This window comes from Capsicum annuum, chromosome 9, assembly GCF_002878395.1.
Source record: "Capsicum annuum cultivar UCD-10X-F1 chromosome 9, UCD10Xv1.1, whole genome shotgun sequence".
NCBI classification, from domain to species: Eukaryota; Viridiplantae; Streptophyta; class Magnoliopsida; order Solanales; family Solanaceae; genus Capsicum; species Capsicum annuum.
Genome location: NC_061119.1, coordinates 106,265,250 through 106,287,647, shown reverse-complemented (window position 1 = coordinate 106,287,647; position 22,398 = coordinate 106,265,250). Strand labels below are relative to the sequence as shown.

Genomic DNA, 22,398 nt, shown 5'->3' with positions numbered 1-22,398 from the left:
TTAATCTTGGACTAACCATATGTATTTGTATTTTTCTCCCTTTGGCTTCATTAAAGTCCATGCTTTATTTGCATTTTGTGCTAAAAGGCCCAGTGGACCTTCGAGCTTTTTTGTGCTATTTTCTTTTGATAACACTACAGCTATGGAAGATAGCTTGGAAGGAAAATGCAAAAGAGGATGTGACCGCATCTCATGATATTTGCGCCGTATCCTCCACATGCGACCAAATCAACGCCGCCGCAACACCTGACAGAACCTTCATCAAAGTAAGTTCACTTGCGACCGCAAATGGCGTTGCAACTCAAGCAGGGAAGGTCTATTTTGGGTGTTTGTGCAAAGGTCATTTTTGGACTAAGCTTGTAAAGGCAAAACTATAAATAGATGCCTTAGTCATTTTCATTTGGAAGCTTTTGATGAATTGAGTATTGAAGAAACTCCTCTGAGAGGGTAGTTCCTCCATTATGGAGATTAGGCTAATGGGTGGATTCCCTTAGCTCTTACGTTAGAACCTCTCTTGGATAATCTAGAATTAGATTTCGATGTATGAGTTTAAGTTTCCCTTTTCCCTCGGATTGATTCTTCTATTATAGTTGATTTAATCCCTTCTTTCTTCCCTTCTCATCTCCTATTCTTCTATGTTATCTATAACTATCTTTATTGTCAGTTGTTTCCTATTCGAATCCTTAGTTTCTCATCTAGGATCGTATCATTTGATATCAGATCTACGGCAAAATGATTGTGCTCCACTAGCCTGAGACTGGGCATCTTGTGCCTTAAACACACCATCAGCCTGGAAACGACGATCACCGGACGGCTTTGGATAAGGGGCACTAGCCCTCGAGTAAGAGTTGGAACTCCCCAATTCTTCTTAGACCACTGCTTACCATCTCTACCACTTTGCTGCTGACTTCCACTTCTTACTTTGCCTCTCTTATATCTGCTTGCTTCTTTTTTTCTCTTCGGCCTGTTGCATATACACCACAAGCCTAGAGATATCCATGTCATTATTCAGCAGTGCAGCCTTGCACTCCAACACCAAGACAGGCCCGAAGCAAACTTCCTCATCCTCACCCTCATAGAAGAAACCAGCTCTAGAGCATAACGAGATAACTGATGAAACTTCAAGACATATTCTTTCACAGCCATTCTGCCTTGTTTCAGATTCACGAACTCCTCAGTTTTCGCCTCCCTCAACTCTTGAGCAAAGAAACCCGAGGAAAGAAACGATCAAGAAAGGCATCAGAAAAGTCATCCCACAATGCCAACTCCGTATCATCACCCCTAGACTGATCCCACTCCTTCTACCACTGGTACGCCACGTCTTTCAGCTAGTATGCGGCAAATTCTACAACCTCAGAGTCGAAAGCATGCATAACTCAGAAGATCTTCTCCATGTCATCTATAAACCCTTGAGGATCCTCCTCAACCTTAGAGCCCGTAAAAGTCGGAGGATTGAGCCTCATGAACTGCCAACTCTAATGACCTCAGAAGAACTCACAGCAACACCAGCAGGTCCTAACTGACGTGACTGAGATGTCACCAACTGGGTCAACAGATGAATAAAGCGGCGGAACTCGGCGTTAGAGGTATCTCCTTGAGGTGACTGGGCAGGAGTGTTACCAGCGAGAGAACGATCAGTGGGGACCGGTGGAACTCCATGAGGGAAATCAGAAATTGGGGCCCTAGACCGGTTATATACCCCATAAGCAGGACGAGTTCCATCTACATTGTCCTCAAGTGGGACAGACGAGTTTCCACGAGCATCAGATCTTCTGGGAGGCACGATCTGAAATGCGAACAAACGGAATTAGAAGAAATTTCAACATCCTAGACTCTACAGCCTGAAAGTAGAACACAAGGGGAAACATTCCTAAATGTCTTTTAGCCTCTCCCTTATAAGTGTGGAGCACTATACACCCATAAAAGAGAGTCTACTTGACACGGCTTTGTCGACACCCAATTGACCATGAACCTTGGCTCTAATACCAACTTTGTCACGACCAGAACCAGGGCCTGGCCGCGATGAGTATCTGAAGTCGACAGTGGACCGAAGACCACCCCCTTTGCCTAGTCAAACAAAACATAATATACTCACCGTGGCTGAATTTCGAATATATAACAAGATAGATAAGGATAAGCTCAAACGAATCTAAGATATATCAATAACCAATACCCAGTCCACAGTAATATCCACAAAGCCTCTAAACCGAACCAAAAATCAATCTAAGTCGGGACATGCCCCCGACATAGCCAAACCAAGTCCAAAAAAAAATCTATGATAATAGATAAACCAAGAAGCAACGGCCTTCCGAAAGGAGGCTCACCACTTCAAGTTGACTACTGACAATCCGAAAATCCTATTACTACGCAGAAAAAAATAGAAGTGTCTCCGATTCCTGCATCGCGTGGGGATACAGCGTCCGAAGACGATTAGCGGGTTGAGCTTTAGCATGTAACTCGGGGAAGGCATAAAATAATGTCAAGTCAAAACCACAGTAAAATCCACATGCATACAATGTACATACACAAATATATATATAATTATATTGGGGTAAGGAACAGGGCTTAGCATGAACTTTAAAACATTAGTCTAGACTGTGTAGCTTGACCGTCATAAAACAACCCACGGGCTATATGGTTCCAGTTGTCACTCCCTGGTCGGGCCCTAGTGCGAGTTAGCCGCACAAACCGAAGATATCATAAAGTGTTGTAAATGACCCCTCTCTGGTGTTTTATGTATGTGGGGTCTTAAGTGGGGAAGGAGGGAAATGTCCAAAGTACCCTTAATATAAAGACTAGAAACTATCGCCAGTCATTACGAGTGACCTTAGAGACCCTACGACTCATGATATTTAGTCATAAGCAAGAAAGCATCCATGGGCACCAACACTAGTCTAACTACGAGTTGTGCCCTACGACTCGTATTCAAACCTTACGACTCGTGAGGTCAAATCGTAGACAAGACAGATACACTGGTCACCTTTACTGGTTAGGCTATGAGAACCACTATACGACTCGTAATGAGTTTGGACGACTCGTTGGGTGCCAATCGTGACCAACACAGGTTCTACGACTCGTAGGGAGAGTCGTAGCCTAGGCAGTGAGTGTAAAAACTCAAGGATTCCATGGGCAAAAATCCAGGGTGTTACATTTAGGTTTTGTTAAGTGTTTCTTAATCTTTCTATTTGCTTTAAGTAGCAGTCCTTAATTAGTAATTAATTACTTTTGTGTCTGATTTATACCTCCCAAGTGCAAACTCATATTTATAAGTTGTGAGGTAGCATCCCACGGAGAGAACAGCCTAGTTGCGAGGTCGCATACCCATAGATTTGATTGCATCTCCACCTAGTAGCTTCGCATCTTCATTCTTCAACTCCGAATTTAATTTGTTTAGGTTTCGTGAAGTGTTTCTTACTCTTACTAACTGCTTTAAGTAATTGTCCTTACTTAGTAGTTAATTAGTTAACTCCACTTTTCATTTCGTGCCAATTCGTATTATGCTTTCCTTATTTGTTTTCATTGTGAATTGTTTGGCTCTTGTTCGTTTGCTTTTACTAGTCTGTTACTTTGGTGTCTCATAAACTCTATTCTGAACCGATACATGGTGTTATCCTAGAAGTTTCAAGTTGGTGGTTCAAGAGTCAAGGATACTTCTAGAGTGGTAAAAGGCAATAGGGTGAGCTTATTAGAGAGTGCTAACCAAGCACAAATGAGTATAAATATGAGTGTTGGTGAGGAGCTTTTATTACTAACCTTGTTTTCTCGTTTTGCAGGTACAAAGGAGTTACAACGAATCATGTCATCCATAGCTTTGAATCCTTGTTGTTATGATGACATGGAAGATTATGCCTTCAGTGATGGGGCCTATTATGGGCCTATTATGGAGTCGATGATGGATTCTATAAAGACAGAAGGCTATGATGGTCCTTGTGATCATGAATAATATGGTGTGGAGAATTACTCCTCCGAAGGTGAATATGAAGCAAATGGTGCTCATGGATCTTTGGATGAAAATGGAGTAGAAGACCCTTGTGATGAACCTTATAGCAAAGATGAAGGGTAGGGAGGTTCTCATATAACACACCGTGGACATGGGACGACTTGAGGTATAATACTTTCTCATACATACCTTATGAGTCATTCGATAAAGGTGCTCATAGATATATAAGTTGTGATGCAATCGAATTCCATGCATGGTCTTGTGCTCCTTCCTATCCTAAGCAAAGTGGTTTAAGTGTGTGTTGAAACAAGTAGTGAGTCGTCATATGAGTGAGAAAGTATGTGGTTTGCCTACTTCTAGAACCATTATGTCTAGTATTGCTTATCCTAATACCAATGTGTCTTGTTCCCAATATGGAAATTGTGTTGGATGTAGGATGGGAGGATTACTAAGTCGTAAAAGTAGAGGAAATTCTATGTTTCAAGGAAAGAATAACCCCAAGAGGCGAATTCTTAACACAATAGTGAGTGTTTGTGGTGGCACGGGGTTCATAATTGTACTTGATGAATATAGTTGAATATAGTTATCCCAACATATTACCCCTTATGTGGTTCAATTATTGAAGATACCTTGTGTGACGAGATGAAACCCTTATTTGAAGAGGATATTGGGTTAATAAAAAGGTAAAGGTATTCTTTTCACTTGGTGAATATTAAGAGGAGGTTTGGTTTGATGTAATTCCCATGGATACATGGATACTTGTCACATGTGTTTGGGAAACCCTTGGTTCCAAAGGTATAAGCTTCTATGTGAGCAAAAATAGTATAAGTATCTAGTGGACCAAAACATGAAACTTGTTTCCACCAATATCCGCTAAAGAAGCAAATGCAAGTGAACACTTCCGAAGTTGAGAGCTCTTGATGATGCATGTGGGAAGAACTTGAGAAGAACGTCTAAAAGTACCTTGTGTCTAAGGAGTTACTAATGAAAAAGAAAGTTACTCCTTGTAAAGTTGCGTATAGGAGTTGCAAATGAAAGAGAAGAAAGCTACTCCTTGTGAAGCCAAATGGAAGCTAGAAGCGACGGGTTCACCTACCCCTTCTTCAGGAATTCTTAGCACTTGTCCTAGCTGCAATGAAATTGAGAGAAGGACGTGAAAAGTTACAACTCTAGTGTGTGAAAATGAGAGGTTGTGTAGTGTGATATGATAGGGTTGTCACAACCTTATCCCAACTCATATAACTTTTCTTGGATCTCTAGTGCTGTTAAAACCGGTGCATGTATTTCTGGAAGCAACCAAATGTTGAACCTCAAAATGTAAAGATTCATGCAGTTAAAGTTTCCCGAAGGAGCGATTATGCTTCAAGGTTGATAACCAAGGTGAAGATGCTTTGTATGAACTACAAGGTACATTGCCTAACCAGGACACTCCAAGTATTGTGAATGAGAATGATCGTGACTAGAGTATGGGTAATAGCTTATCTTTACGTGAGCTTGATGATTCTCTGCAGACTACTGATAATGTCATTATTGAGAATTTTTTGATGACTAAATTGATTCTTCTCAGAAGATCGATTTGTGTCCACCAAATGTTGACACTTGCGATAAGAATGTTAGGACATTATCATGTGATAAAGAATGTGGACACACTAATTGATCCTTTTGATGACCAAATTGATTCTTCTTGCAAGATCACTTTGAGTCCAACTAGCGTTGATACTTGTGTTAATCAACTTGCTTGTGATTTTAGACCACTAAATGAGGAATTCTGTGATTTGCTTAATAAACATCAATTTAGTAATGATTTGATATAGTTGGTTACAAGGATAATCATGTAGATTCCTTGCATTTACGTAATGATTCCTTAATTAGTGATTTCATTTCTTCTTTATCTTATAGAAGTCATGTGATGGAATATGTTTTAAAGAATAATGTCTTTTTTGATAATGGCATGATTAGTGATAGTGACGATGACTATATGCATAGTGGTATGTGTTAGAATATGAATAGGAATAGTATACAAAATCCTACTTAGAAACGGATTGTAATGTAATGTCTATAAATAGGGTGTCAATGTAATTATGTTGACACTCAATTCAATAATAATTTTTCTCCATTATTTTCTCACATGGTATCAGAGCATTGGTGAGAAACTTCAGAAAAGAAAACTCAGCCACCACCGTGCGTCAATTTCGGTGACTGATTTGTGCCTTTTTTTATTTTGTGGGTTGTGTGAAAAATACAACACCACCAAGAGGATCGGAAAGCTCAGGCAACAAAAACCCGACCAAAAAATCGGAAAAATACCATCCATGCGCCTACATGCGCCTGTCGAAATTCTGAAATTCCGGCGAGATCTAGTCACGCGCCGGCGCCTGAGCTTATTTTCGATCAAATTTTTGAGACATTCTTTTTTTGTTGGGGCCGCCGATCCATTCCGACTCCGACCAGGTACTCTTTTCCAAATTCCGACAAGTCTTTCAAGATTCCAATCACCGGAACCTAAATTCCGGCAACTTTTCCGGCAGTTTCTTTTATTTAGTAGCCTCGCTTATTCATTCCAAGGCTGCTCATATGATTCTTTCCTAATTCCGAGCAACTTCCAGACATCAGATCTAATATCCGGGGACTTCTCTTTTTTCTGGCCAAATTCTAGCAATATTTCTTTTTCATGATTAAATTTGAATCTTAATGAGGAGATCAGAAACTCAGATGTCAGAGTTTATGAAGAATTAACAAGGGGAAGGTCGATTTGGAAGATCTCGACCTAGGTGTAGTTATTGTAAAAGGTTTGGACATACTCGTGGCGTATGCTATTCTCGACCTAAGTGTAGTTATTGTAATAGGCTTGGACACACACGTGGAATATGCTATTCTTTGCATGGTCAACCACCTAAAAATGCTCATATTGCACAGTCTAACACCACAGGTAATTAACGGGTATATTTATCTGACAAGGAATATAATGAGTATCTTCAGTATCAAGCAAGTAAGCATATATTTCTACCAATAGCCTCAACTGAACAATCTCCTACCTTTGGATCATAGGCTGTGGACTCAGGTGCTTCTGACCATATTTTTTGTGACAAATCAATTCTGTCTGATATTGCTTATTCACAATCTCTTTCTGCTATTACTTTAGCTAATGGAATTCGAATAGAGCCAAAAGGAGTTGGACAAGCCAAACCCCTATCTTTTGTCACTCTAGACTCTGTTCTTTATGTCCCTGGTTGTCCTTTTAATCTTGCATTTGTTAGTCGTTTGACACGTGCCCTTGATTGTAGTATAACTTTTTTTGATGATTCTTTTCTAATGCAGAACCACAAAATGGGACAGACAATTGGTATAAGACATGAATCACAAGGCCTTTACCATCTTACCTCTTCAAATTCTTTCACAGCATGCTCCGCTACAGATCCTCCCGACCTTATTCACAAACGTTTAGGACATCCGAGTCTATCCAAGCTACAAAAGATGGTGTCTAGTTCGTCTAGTCTATCCACATTAGATTATGAGTCGGAAACACACCTGTGCTACATTTTCACGTAGTATTGAGAGTCGCTCAAAGTCTATTTTCTCATTAGTTCATTCTGATATTTGGGATCCTAGTAGAGTCAGTTCATCCTTAGGATTTCGTTGCTTTGTTACTTTCATCGATGATTTTTCAAGATGTACTTGGGTTTACTTGATGAAAGATCGTTCCGAGTTATTCTCTATATTCAAAGGTTTTTGTGCTGAAATACAAAATCAATTTGGTGTTTCTATTCGTGCTTTTCGTAGTGATAATGCCTTAGAATACTTATCCTCCCAGTTTCAGGAGTTTATGACTCATCAAGGAATCATTCACCAGACATGATGTTCATACACCCTCAGCAGAACGGTATAGCAGAAAGGAAAAATAGGCATCTCATTGAGACTGCTCGCACTCTTCTCATTGAATCCCATGTTCCACTGCGTTTTGGGGGCGATGCAGTCATCGCATCTTGCAATCTCATGAATAGAATGTCATCATCTTCAATCCAAAATCAGGTTCCCCATTCCATACTATTTCCTCAGTCACATCTCTACTCTATCCCCCCTCGCGTTTTTGGGAGCACATGTGTTGTTCATAACTTAGCCCCAGGAAAAGATAAATTTAGCCCCTCCTACTCTCAATGTGTCTTCCTTGGTTACTTTCGAGTTCAAAAAAGGTATCGATGTTATTCACCTGATCTGGGCTGCTACCTTCTGTCCGCTGATGTCACATTCTTTGAATCTCAACCTTCTTATACATCTTCTGATCATCTTAATATCTCTTAAGGTTTTACCCATACCGCCAGTCTTACCCACACCAATCTTTGAGGAATCTATCATTACTTCTCCATCTCTAGCTACAGTGCCACCACTTTTGACTTATCACTGCCGCCCACGTCCAGCATCTGTCCCAAATGATTCATGTCATGCGTCTGACGCTTCCCCTACTGCGGACCTGCCTCCTTCTAGCCAATCAGTTGCACTTCAAAAAGGTATAAGATCCACTCGTAATGCCAACCCACATTATACTTTCTTGAGTTATCATCGTTTTTCATCACCGCATTATGCTTTTGTATCATTTTTGTCCTCTATTTCCATCCCTAAGACTATAGGTGAAGCAATTTCTCATTCAAGATAGAAACAGGCTATAATTGATGAGATGCCTGTTTCACATACTAGTGGTATTGGGAGCTTGTTTCCCTTCCTGCAGGTAAATCTACCATTGGTTGCCATTGGGTTTTACAGTCAAAGTTGGTCCAGATGGTCAAATTGATCGGCTGAAGGCTCGCCTTGTTGCCAAAGAATATACACAGATATTTAGGCTGATTATAGTGACACTTTCTCTCCCGCGGCTAAAATAGCATCAATCCGTCTTTTTCTCTCTATGGTTGTTGTTCGTCATAGGCCTCTTTATCAGTTGGACATTAAGAATGCTTTTCTGTATGGTGATCTTGAGGAAGAAGTCTATATAGAGCAACCACCTAGTTTTGTTGCTCAGGGGGAGTCTATTAGCCTTGTATGTCGATTGTGCAAGTCACTCTATGGTTTGAAACAGTCCCCTCGAGCCTGGTTTAGAAAGTTTAGCACAGTATTCAGGAGTTTGGCATGATTCGTAGTGGAGCTGATCATTCAGTGTTTTATTACCATTCTGAACCAAATCTATGTATTCATTTGGTGGTTTATGTTGACGATATTGTTATCACTGGCAATGATCAAGATGGTATCACTAACTTGAAGCAACATCTCTTTCAGCATTTCCAGACTAAAGACCTTGGCAGACTGAAATACTTTCTAAGTATTGAGGTTGCTAAGTCCAAATCAAGTATTGTTATTTCTCAACGCAAGTATGCTTTAGACATTCTTGAGGAGACAGGAATGATGGGATCCCAACCCATTAACACTCCTATGGATTCAAATGCTAAACTATTGTCCGGACAGGAGGAGCCACTCAGTGATCCTGAAAGGTATAGGCGGTTGGTTGGAAAGTTGAATTATCTTACAGTGACTAGACCTGACATCTTTTATCCTGTGAGTGTTGTAAGTCAGTTTATGACTTCCCCCTGTGATAGTCATTGGGATGCATTTGTTCGTATTTTGCGATATATAAAGTCCCCCCATGATAGTCATTAGGATGCAGTTGTTCGTAGTTTGCGATATATAAAGTCATCTCCAAGTAAAGGACTATTCTTCGAGGATCGAGGCCATGAGCATATCATTGGATATACAGATGTTGATTAGGCAGGATCACTCACTAATAAACGTTTTACATCTGGATATTGGTTTTAGTAGGAGGTAATTTAGTGTCCTGAAAGAATAAGAAACAGAGTATGGTTGCTCAATCTAGTGCCGAAGCAGGAAATCGAGCAATGGCTGCAGTAACTTACGAGCTGGTTTGGATCAAACACAATTGCTGAGAGAACTAAAATTTGGAGAAACTGGTAAGATGGAACTTGGATGTGATAATCAAGTAGCCCTTCATATTGCATCTAATACAGTGTTCCATGAGAGGACCAAGCAAATTGAGATTGATTGTCACTTTGTCAGAGAAAAGATACTCTCGGGAGATATTATTACAAAATTTGTAAAGTCAAGTGATCAACTTGCAGATATCTTCACCAAGTCCCTCACCAGTCCTCATATTAGTCATATTTGTAGCAAGCTAGGAACATATGACTTGTATGCACCAGCTTGAGGGGGAGTGTTAGAATAGGAATAGGAATAGGAATAGTATACAAAATCCTACTTAGAAAAGGATTGTAATGTAGTGTCTACTATGTTGCTCGGACTCGACGGTTATGCCGCCGAACCCGTCCCGACGTGACACCGGTGCGGACACCGGTGCGAGATTCATCTCGGATTCGATCAAACGAATTCGGAGACGTTCACCAACATCAAGAAGAAAGTTGTCCCCGTTATCGAAAGGGAGAAACCAACGAAGGGAGAAAATCGGCGATTGTGATTATTGTCGCCGGCGAAAGGGTTTTCGTCGGCGAAAGGGTTATCGTCACCGGAATTTTGATGGGGAAGAAAGAAAACTCAGCTATGTGATTGTGGGTTGTTTCCAGTGAAAGGGTTGTCGCCGGCGGAAGTGTTATCATCGCTGGAATTTCGATGAGAAGAAAGAGTAAAATGCTTATATCTGGTGGTGGTCGCCGGAATTTCGCCGGAATGCTTATTGTTGGTGGTCCTATTTTTTAATAATTATATTTTTAAAAAAATAAATTATATTAAAAAGGTAAACCTAATTTATGCAGATCTAGTGAGTGTTTGACTTTTCAAATACTACTCCTAACTAAAAAGAATTTATTTTTTTCCATATAAAAAAATACTATTCCTAATTTAAAAAGTAACTAAAAGAAATTACCTTAAAAGTGAAAAAAGTAAAGAATATTTTTTTAGGAATAAATTTCCTTGACACATCGAAAAAAGTAAATTGAAATGACTATTTAAATATAGAACTATATTTATAATATTTAATTTTTTAGCTGAATCCCCGCACCCGTATCCATAATCAGATTCGCACCCCCGAATCTTAAAAATTAAATTTTGACGAATCCGACTCTCGAATCTGCACCCATCTCGGATACCCGCACCCGAGTCCATGCAACTTAGAGTGTCAATAAATAGGGTTTCAATGTAATTATGCAGACACAATTCAATAATAATTTTTCTCCATTATTTTCTCACAGTATGTATTATGATGCTGAAGATGTAGTTGACATTGGAGGCTACAAGATTTTTGGTAATCTGCTATGGTCTAATGACACCTTCCCGATGAAGAAACTTCTTTCTTGATGGATTGTGGACCTTGTAATTGTGAGGTGATGATGGTCATAAAGACAAGCATGGCATGGGTGAAGTGTTGGCACCCTTCTATGCTGGAAAGTCTTTCTTGAGGATTCAAAATCCACTTGAAGGATCAAAGTTGTGTGTGAGAAGGCTTCCAACAAAGAAGAATACTCTTTAAAGAAGGGGAGCAATCTGAAAGTTAGAGAGCATCCTTTTGGAATGGGCTAAGCTAGAGCTTCTAACCAAAAAGGTAAGAACATGCTACTTGAAGCTTGGCATAAAACCAATGCGCCTACAAGTAAAACTCTCTTTTAATGAACGTGATTATTTGATTGACTTGTTTGTAAAGTATTACCAAATAAGGAGTCTTGAGGAGGATGGCCATAGGAGGGAACCTCATGAAGCAACCATTTGGTATGACGTCACATCTTATATTTCCTCCAAGGAAGGTACGTATACATGGCGCATGCCTATTCTTGGGCTTACAAAAGCCATTGAGGTAACATTTTTGTGTGATGAGTATAGTAATAACATTTCCCTTCATTCATGTGATTCTTTGTTTGGTGTTATTTCTTGATCTCATTATGAATTTCTATATGATATGTTTGCCAATTTGTTTAGGGGACACCTTTGCATTTGACCCCGGGGTTGACTTGGAAGTAATTTCATTCTTCAGGTGGGTTAGTGCATTAGGTAGAATATAGACTTGGGTTACTTGGGTTGGTTTTGTTGATATTGCACTTAGAGGGATATATAGACTTAAGGGGAGATATGTGCTTCTTGACATATAGAACCAACAAGAACTTCCATGTTTGGTTTCCTAAATGTGTTGGGTTTTTTTATTTGCCTTTTTTGTTAAAGTTCCTTGAGTAGCCAATTATCTTTTGCTTTCTTTGAGTATTTATTCTTTTTAGATCATTTGGATGCTTGGTTTATATCATAAAAGTGACCAATTTACATTGTTGATGGCATGTTATGCTTACTTTAGGCATTATCCTACATCATATAATGATTAGCTGGTTTGGATTGCGAGAGAACATGAACTCATTTTCTTCAATGTTTGTAAGATTTAGATTTGAGGTCGAACCCTTTAAGGGGAGGATGATACAACCCTGGAAAGCTTAAGGAGCTTTATGGTGATCAAGATTCATGGTGAACCATAATATTAAGCCAATGGTGGCCCATGGAACAGTTTCACCAAGTTTGAGGTGCTTCAAGGAGTCTCAAGTGCACATGTTCAAGCTTTACACTCCTTGGTTGAGAAGATGGAGTCCTTGAAGACACGTGTGTGAGAGTACTCAAGCTATGGAAGATAGCTTGAATGGAAGAGAGAGGAAGCCCACATATGGAAATGCTCAAGCTATGGAAGATAGCTTGGAAGGAAGATGCGGAATAGGATGTTGCTGCATCTAGTGATATGTGACCGCATCAACGTTGCAATGCCCGAAAGAACCTTCATCAAAGTGAGCTCACTTGTGACCAAATCTCTTCACTTGCGGCCGCAAGTGGCGTCGCAACTCAAGAGGGAAAGGTCTATTTTGGCTATTTGTGCAAAGGCAACTTTTGGACTATGCTTGTAAAGGCAAAAGTATAAATAGATGGCTTAGCCATTTTCATTTGGAAACTTTTGATTAATTGAGTAAGAAACTCCTTTGAGTGTGTAGTTCCTCCTTTATGGAGGTTCGGTTAGATTAGTGGGTGGATTCCTGTAGCTCTTAGCTTAAACCTCTTGGATAATCTAGGATCAAATTTCCATTTATGAGTTCAAGTTTCCGTTTTCCCTTGGATTGATTCTTATATTATATAGTTGATTTAATCCTTTCTTTCTTCCCTTCTCATCTCTTATTTCTTCCATCTCATCTATTGATTTCTATATATCTTTGTTTTGTGTTGTTTTCGTATTCGAATCCTTAGTTTCCCAACTAGGATTGTATCACTACTGCTACGGATAGCGGGACAACATAGAAATAGAGAAAGGTGAACTGTAACTTAGTACTCTCTTTCTTGACAGAAGAAAAGGAAAGAAACGTGCTTCCTTGAGTTTTTGTCCGGAGAAAATGGAGAAGAGCTGGTTGATTTTTTCCTTTTTTTAAACGAATGCAATCAGATTTGAGTACCTGTATCTCTGGCATAAGTAACAAAATAAATTCATGCGAGGTTTTTGTTAAGCAGCTTTTGAAGGTGAGAGGATGCTGACTGAAATAATCCCATCCCCTCTTAACTTGTATCAGCCCATTCCTCATATGGTTAGTGAAAAACATTCAAGTTGATGAATACACTTCTTACAAGAATTGGGAAAGATAACATAACCCAAATTGAAAACCCATAATCCATAGGGTGTGCTGGGGAAGGGGGTTCTGGCGCTTAGTGGAAGCTGGTGGTGACGGTATTGGTGCCGGAGTTGTTCAGTAGAGGCAAAATTGTCTTCTGGAGAGGAAAATGACAGAAGGAAAGGTTATGCGAAGACGTTTTCTCTTTTCCCCTTTTTGTACTAACATGTCCGTTTTTTATTAGTAGTTTTTTGGCTGATGAGTAATTTTTTAATTGGCTTGGAACTGTTGAACTTGTATTCAATAGGTACAATTTTTACATACATTAAGTGTAATAGATAACAACTTAAGTTGAGGTGTCCAAATGAAATTTTGGGGCAACTTTAGGGGGCTGAGTATGTACTTGGCCTACAAGATATTAGAAGTACATATTTTTTTTGCACATAGATTTGAATGTGAGGCAATAAAAACATGCATAAGCAAAGAGCCACTTGCTGCACAGTTTCAAAGTATAGCAAAGAGGAAAACGTCAACAGATATTTAGAAATAGCAGTGAAATAATATGTATTGCACTAAGAGGAGACACTTCAGCATGTTATGAAGCTCAATAATTTGAAACAAAGTGAACTACCTTCAGCATACCAATTTGCAATTTTCACACTAATTTGATGGTGCTTTACAGATTCTTGATCCACAAAAATATGGACTTCTGGATAAGGTACTGTAGATTAGCACCTCTACAAAATTAATCAAGGCAGCACAGAAGTCGACAATTGTGCTGCGTTATCGTTTATGATACTATTAGAAAGAGATACACGTACCCAGCTATGCATGGCATTTGCAACAATTATAGACCATGTCGGTAGTTTGGAGAGTAAACACCTGAAAGGAGGGATCCCTTTGCTTGTTTTTGATTTACCCTCAGCTATAGTGTGTATCTGCCCCTTGTTCTGTACATACATCAACTCATGAATGGATATTTGCCAATTGCATTCAGGAGCACTAGAGGTAGCAGAAACCCACACCAAAACCCATAGGAATCCGGAAAAGCCAAATATCACAAATGGTCCAAATAAGCCACCTTGTGACATAAGTATAGGAGAAAGGGTAAGTCCAATAGCACTTCCAAGCTGAAAACCAGCCATGGCAAGTCCTACAGCCCTTGAGCGCTCAGTAGGAGGAAACCATCTACAGGGAGAAGCACCACTTTTAAAGTGACATGTTAAACCAGATGTTTCAGTTGTACACTCTACTATTAATCTATTACTACTAAATTGTATATCATAGAGACCATATTATAACTTCAAAAGTTTTTAATACCTTGCAATCATATTATTCATGCAAGGAAGAGCTACCCCTTCTGCAATCCCTAGCAGCATCCTCATGGCAAGTAACGCCCATAACGATGCTTCTGCTGCCCAAGGAGTTAGAAGTGTGGCCAGGGACCACAAAGCCACACCCCATGCCATGACTAACTTACCTCCATAGTAATCCACCAGAGTCCCCCCAGCTATTGGCGAGATCAGATATCCCCAGAGAAATGATGACTGCCATAAGTAACTATTCAATAATCAGAACACTGGATATCAAATGCAAGGTCATAATAGAAATCGAAACATGATTTGTTAGTCAATTTCTTTCTTTGTAAGCTAAAGAATTTGTTTGTATAATATTATAGCTTCTGTAGTAGCACATGGATTCAGAAATTGGTCAGTACCTTGAAAATCTAGTTCTTTGGCTCATTTCAAGAAATGCATTGTTATCAGGAAAATGCTTTTTACCATAATATACTCCAACAATCAAATTCAAACTGCATTCAGATGTCCAACATGAGGTTTTTGGGAGAAAAAATAGTTCAGTTTTCAAATTTACACATCAGAAAATAAGAGCCAAGGAAATACTAACTTTGAGCAACTGTTCAATATAAATGAATTTGATTGGTTTGGATGTATTGCCACTTTTCTACCTAAAATTCTATGAAGAGTTTTTTTGCATTTATAACACGTATGTTGAATGTTCAATAGAAGTGAATTCAATCATTTGGGATGTATTCCCAGTTTTCTACCTAAAAGTCTAAGAAAAGATTTTGGCATTTACAGCATGTTGGTTGCCCAATGTGAGGTGCCGCTGAATGGGAGACATTGGACCTTACGAAGGAAATTAAGAAAATTCACCCTAACACCCTCCATGATTTTATACAGTGAGATGGGACATGGGGAAGGTGGTCGTTTGAATTTGATTTATAAAGTATTAGCTTTCATAGACTGTTAAAACAGACCATGTGCTAGAATATCAGATTGGTACCTTTAGATTCTGTCGCATTTAATTCATCCTCCCACTCACACACCACACACCACCCAGAAAGCAACAACAACATACCCAGTGCATTCCCACACAGTGGGGTCAGAGGAGGGTAAAGTGTACGTAGCCTGTACCACTGTACCACTACCTCAGAGATGAGGTAGAAAGGTTGTCTCCAATAGAACCCTCGGCTCAAGACAAAATACAGTCTAAACAAAGATGTAACAGACGCACAAAAGACGATAGGAATAAAACAACAACAGATAGTAACAAAACAATACTACTACAAAATAATACTACAGGCGACCTACCCGAAACAACATATTTTAACAAGAATCCAAGAATAAGAAACTACAAGCATAGTTATACGAGTACTAATAAGGACAGCACTCCTACCTACTGGCATGGAAGCACTCCACACCTTCCTATCTAAGTTCATGTCCTCGATAAGCTGCAATCGCGCCATATCCTGTCTAATCACTTCTCCCAAATATTTCTTCGGTCTACGTTGACCTCTACTGAATCCATCCATAGTCAACCTCTCACACCCATCCAAAAGGAAAGAAAGAAAAGAAAGTGGACAGAAAATATAAAAAGTTAGATGAAAATCTAATACGGCGATCAACACAGAGGACATTACATTTTTCCTTTTAGAAAATTAACTTTGGATCTAAAATTAATGAAATCAGATTATCTCATATAAGACACGCATTGTCCACACCTTGATAATACTATTATACGAGAGATCTGACTTGAATTCTAACTAGGTAGACACTTAGGATACTGAGGTGAAAAAAATTAACTTTTTGAATCAAGCCAACTTTTCTTACACCAGATCCACCATATACTATTTCAAAGAAGCAGTCCGCAACATAAAGATACTTGATATCAATATAAAGGTCTTGTTTTGCCTTATCGTTTGGTTGTCTGCTTCAGCTAAGGGAATTGAAGGAGGAGCAGGATGCGGGAGGTAAAAGCATTGAAGTGAATTTGCACCCGTCAGAATGTGTTGAAGGCCGCATACGAGAGGTTGTTGTGTTGACAGAAGGAATTGAAGACATTCAAAGAACGCTGAGCGGAGCACCGACTCAAAAGAGAGAGAGAAAAAGGTAAATCGATCCGAGCTAGGCTTGGATGGGGTAGCAACCCATTCGAGGGTGCAGAAGAGAGCTCGAAGTTAGAAGTTGGAGCAAAAGTCAAATGGAAGTGTTGGAACTTACGCTTCAATTAGGTCTTGCAGATGTAGCCAACCCTTCACATCTCAGTATTAGCCAAATGGCACTGGGAAGAGTGACATCGAGATACGAGGCATCGAGCCAGAGCAGACCCCATCCGAGATAAAAACAAAAATCCTGCAATAGGGGCAGCTCAATGAAAAGGGTTCTTAGGCAAGGGACTCAACCCCAGGCAAAAGGAGGTAATCTTAGTTCTTAAGTTGTATTAGGGCATATTTGGATCATTTCGCTTGTTCGTCCACCAGGTACCACGCTAAGGTCAACTAGACTTGAAGCTGAAGTCGGCCTGAGGCAGCCGCTCAAGGAAGTCGAAGTGATTCCTTCACTAGAGCTAAGTGAAGTTAGAAGGGCAAGCGGGGACATGGAAACGAGCGATTATCGACAACGTCTTCAGAGGCTCAAGCCGCTATCAATCTCTCGTCTTCGCCCCAAGACAGGTCCTACTGTAGAGGGTCCTGCATAAATAGCACAGGGTACAAGGGCCCCAAGTTTTCGTTTTGACCCTGAAAAAGTCGATCGTCCTATGCTCGGCTTCAAGCCTTTGTTTTGAATCAGTAAAAGTTGACCGCCTAGTGCATGGTTCCAAGCCTTTGCTTTGAACCTATAACAAGTGACTACCTTGTGCGCGGCTCCAAGCTCATGCTATTTGAAGAATTAGTAGAACAATTTTATGCATTTCGGCACATGAATACCCAGCATGTCCATAATTTATAATTAGAGACCAACCTGATAACCCCTCTATGACTCGCTCCCAAACCAGGTACTAAGATCAGGGACTTGCTTCCTAACCGGGAATTTATTCCCGAGCCAAGCTCTTTAGCAAGGATTCATGCTCAAAACGCCAAAAATGACTGGTGAATCTCTAAAATACTAGGGATTGTCCACATATAGAACGAAAAACTTAATAAATGGAACTCAGGTCGATAATAAGAAGGCAAGTAAGCTGATAACTGTTTTTATGAAATCGCAATGTAATAATCACACGTAGACGATATAGCAGCGGCCACATTCAAAGACGGCCCTGGCAGTAAGGAATGATTCCTAATCCCTAAAAAGTTAAAATTCTAACTCCAATTCAATGTTGTGGGTGAAACACCAAACCTCCCCGAACGATACACCCCTAGTATCCCGAAAACGTCCTAGCTTAGAGGCTTAGCATATGAGAAGTTAAGTTTACGAGATCCACCGCAACAAATCAAAGAGAAACAAAGGATATGAGGACATTATCACTCGCTCTGTTAATGGATCGAGAAGATGCACTAAAATGCAAAAAACACTGGTTGAGACGACCATTTTTAATCATCCCTTCAACCTTAACTTAACTGCATAATGTAGGTCAGAATCATCAGATCACCCCTAAAAGGAACGAGCCATTCCATACCCTCTCTCCAACATAAGAGTTATGGACCTCCACCATGGAAAAGCAAGGCTAGTAAGTTCGGACCCTCAAAAGTCGAGGACAAACGTGGACTCTACGTCACAAAATGGACAGTAGACAGTTGCCCTATTCTCTTAAATGAGCGACAGCGAGAGATGAGCTAGTAATGAAATACTAGTCGGGCGGCCATCTCCTATCATCACCTTGTGCAAAACCTAGAGTTCACTATCTCGGCATAAGCCATTTCAAACTCTTGACAAGAAAAGAGACACAACAAGACACGGCTGATCGAGTGGATTTAACTAATTTGGGCCCTCGTACGACGACAGCTATGAGATTACGGAATACAAGGAAATTCAGCAAAAGCAGAAAGTAAGCCATTCAGGCATAATTTTATTTTTAAAAAAAAAAGCACATCGACATAAAAAGATAGCCTTCTTTATTCCAAAGACCTAAAACAGGTTCTTTACATATAGCACACTATATAAAGGTAGGTAAAAAATTACAAGACGCTCCCAAAGAATGGGATCTACAATCTATGCTAAACCTAAAGGTAGGATTCCGAAAGAGTGAACCGTCTAACCTTCGGAGGGAAGAAAAAATTGCTTGCTCTGTTGTACATCGACAACACAGGAAGGACTTGATAAACTAATTAACATGAAGAGCAAGACCAACTCAGACAAGCATAAACATTTCCGGAGGGAACTCCTTCGAGTTTGACCAAAAGCACAAGCTCGCCCCGACACCCCTGCCATAGGGGTGCAAGCACGAAAAAGGGATTACAATCAGAAAAGAAAGCTAGGGGGTAAACCTTGACGGGCTAAACAACTCACTATGTCACACGACCTACAAGAAATATTTGGCTCACCAGAAGAGCCTCATTATCCTGCAACTGCCCTCCGATCAAACATTCAGTGGCCCTTGTGAGAGGTCGCAACAACAAAGCAATGGCAATGGCACCTAATGAGGAAACCAACGGCTACCCTGAGCAGGCGTCAAAAAAAAGACCTATTCCCCAGGCAACCCATAAAAGTGCCAAGCCATCATCAACCATTGTTGTTACCCTCCCCTCGAAACTCACTCTCAACAACTACCTTATTCTCGCCAAAGCCCCAAACCGCCAATGGCAAGGTTCAAAGCCTGGGTCGAAAATAAAAAAAGTTGAGGTGGGAAGGCAGTCCCCACCTACAGAAGAAAGATTCTCCCTTATTTCTACTAGAAGGCATATTAGTAATAAAGATGGAGAAAACGACGTTGCAAAAAAGAGTTTTTAGAGCGGGAAATCATAAATGGCTTTTGCAAACCATCTTAACCCCCTACCATGGCCAAAAGTCGTGTGTTGATACATTAAATTCAGGAAAAATGCTTTGATTGACCACCAATAAGCAGAGGCCACGTGGACAAGTTAGATAAGTTCAAAAACGCATGAACGGATCACGGAAACCGGAGCACTTAGGACTGCCCTTTCCAATCTCCAATCTCCACAGAAGCACGTGAAAACCAAGGAAGATCTTTTTAGATGATCTCATATCTCAAAGCAAACTCAAAAAAGAACAACAAAGGAAATGAGTGAAGCAGTTATTATCAAAACAACAAAAGTCCTTGTAGGATATGTACAAAAGGCAAAATCAATACAAAGCTAGCATAAAAGCGAAAGCCTAATAAGGAGCCACTACTCAAGGACATCTCCTCGTCTGAAGGTATTTATTCGACACTGACATAAGGTACTCGAGAGATGCGAAACTTAAGCGAGATCTATCACTCGGAGATCTTCTCGTCAATACTAAAGCCGCCCTCTTCCACTTCCTCAAGGATTCAAAGTCTGGCTTTCTGAACAGAGAGTGCCTTGTCCACGTCCGATTTGTACCTCCATTGGTGAAACTTTAGATTCTCGAAGTTCACTTTCCTTTTCAACTGATGCAGCTCGTCGCAAAGAGAAGCCGGCGGAACCCAAAGAGAGGCAGCATCTCCGTCTCCCATTTCGAGTTGTCAAACCCTCTCAGCAAGAATGGACTCATCCGCTGCGAGAGCCTCGATGTATTTCACTTGGGAGGCTTCAAGGTCCAAGCACACAGACAAAGCATCTACTTCTGTGGAAAGTATTGTTTTCTCCTTTCGATAGCACTGAGAAAGTTGTTGGAAGTCCGCATATGGGCCATATTACTTACATTTTCGTCGATCATTTCGTCATATAGATAATCTTTCCCCAGTAACAAGTCCTAAAGGGACTAGATCTAACGCGCGTGCTCTTGGCCTCATCTATAAATTTAACTGTACCGTTTTAAACAGCTTGGATTTTTTACTTGCATTGTTGATGAAAAAATGAAGAAAGTCAACTTTGATACTAGACAATGTAGACATAATATCCTAGTTGACATTTTAGTCCATCATTTCGTCATATAGGTAATCTTTCCCCACGTAACGAGTCCGAAAGGGACTAGATCTAACGCGTGTGCTCTTAGCCTCATCTATAAATTCAACTGTATCATTTTAATTAAACAGATTGGATTTTGACTTGTATTGTTGATGAAAAAACAAAGAAAGTCAGCTTTGATACTAGACAATGTGGACATAATATCCTAGTTGACTTTTTTCTTTCTTTCAATCAAGAGAATGCTTCTTCAACTTTGCCAATGAACTTATGGACTTCATTATCCGAGCCAAAATTTTGAACTTACTAGTTTATATTCTATTAACGCTAATGAGTCCGAACTTTGTGTGGTCACAAAAGAAAATAGTGAATTTAAGATATGATCTGTAGTAAGTATGATCTAAGATATAAGATATAAACTTTTTACCTATATTCTTACAGATATGTATATTACTCTCACACTCCATGTCACCAATTTCCAAATGTATTTATATATACTTGTACTATATTTTCAGAATGAAAATAATTCAATGCATACTCCTTTTGCTGAAGATAAATAATTGCACTTTTGTGGTGTGGAGAAATAATTAAATTCGATGCTTATGCTTTTATGAAAAAGGTCACGACTAAGTTTGGAAAGGAAAAGTTTCATGCTCATAGTTGCTGAATGATAAAAATGAAAGTACCTGAACAACTCCAGCAAAAGATTGACGCCAACCATGAGAAAGAGATAGGGGAACTATAGCAACTGACATTACAACTCGATCCGCGTTACATAAAGACAAAGACACTGCTAACATTGCCACCACTTTCACTCTCTCCGAAGTGATGAACTCCACAAAGCTCTCTTCTGTCTTTATTCTTCCGCTAGCAACTGATACAGAATCATTTGAAGAAGCTTCTATTCCCCAAATTCTATAGCTCCTCCTAGCCGAAAACTCCCTTCTGAAGAAACTGTTAGCAGCAAACGAGTTCCGATTGGACGAGAATTTGCAGTTCGAAGGCAACTTAACTTTGAATACTAATCGTCTACCAAAGGAATCAGGCTTCCTGAAGCTCGAACTAGTAGGGCCCAGATATCGGAGACTCGCCGGAGAATTCATCAAGAGATTATTAGTTATTAGTCCTAAAAAGCGGACACTGTTGTTGTCGCCGGTGGTTTTATATGACTCCCTCCCTTCAAAAAACAATGAATTACTTTCTTTTTTATTCTATTTCAAAAAAGAATGATTTTTTTTTTAGTAATTTTTTAGTTTTAACTTTCTATATGGTATATTTAATATCATAAGATTGAAGGACATTTCAGTATATTTGATATATTTTTAATTTAATATCATAATATTTAAAAAAAAATTATTTTCTTAAACTTCATGTCATGATAAACTAAATCATTCTTTTTTAAACGGGGGAAGTATTATATATATTTTTTACTAATATATACATGGGTGAACACTTGGTAAAACCAGGCAGCTGGAGGTTGTCCTGCCAAGCTTCCCTAGGGCTATTCCCATTATTTTGAAAGCATTTTAAAGGTTATTTTTGTCATTTTGATAGAGCAAATTGATTATTTTAACCTTCACTTGTAATCTCGACTTCTTCGT

General features: G+C 39.6%; 1 protein-coding gene across 4 annotated transcripts in view; it reads right to left on the bottom strand.

The window, feature by feature from the left end:
• The window catches only part of LOC107842381 (probable anion transporter 4, chloroplastic), a 51,422-nt gene extending 29,316 nt beyond the window's left edge, over positions 1–22,106 (bottom strand). For 3 of the 4 annotated variants that reach the window (XR_007044949.1, XR_007044950.1, XM_016686196.2), the window contains exons 1-3: positions 21,484–21,981; positions 14,833–15,059; positions 14,334–14,700 (exon numbers count right to left, since the gene is read on the bottom strand). Coding sequence is in view for 2 of the 4 variants with exons in the window: in XM_016686196.2 (XP_016541682.2) it covers positions 14,334–14,700; positions 14,833–15,059; positions 21,484–21,900 (1,011 nt within the window). In the remaining 2 variants the exon portion in view is untranslated. Of the gene's footprint in view, positions 1–14,333; positions 14,701–14,832; positions 15,060–21,483 lie in introns of all 4 variants that reach the window. The other variant, XM_016686195.2, reaches the window with a different exon arrangement.
• Positions 22,107–22,398: the final 292 nt, after the last annotated feature.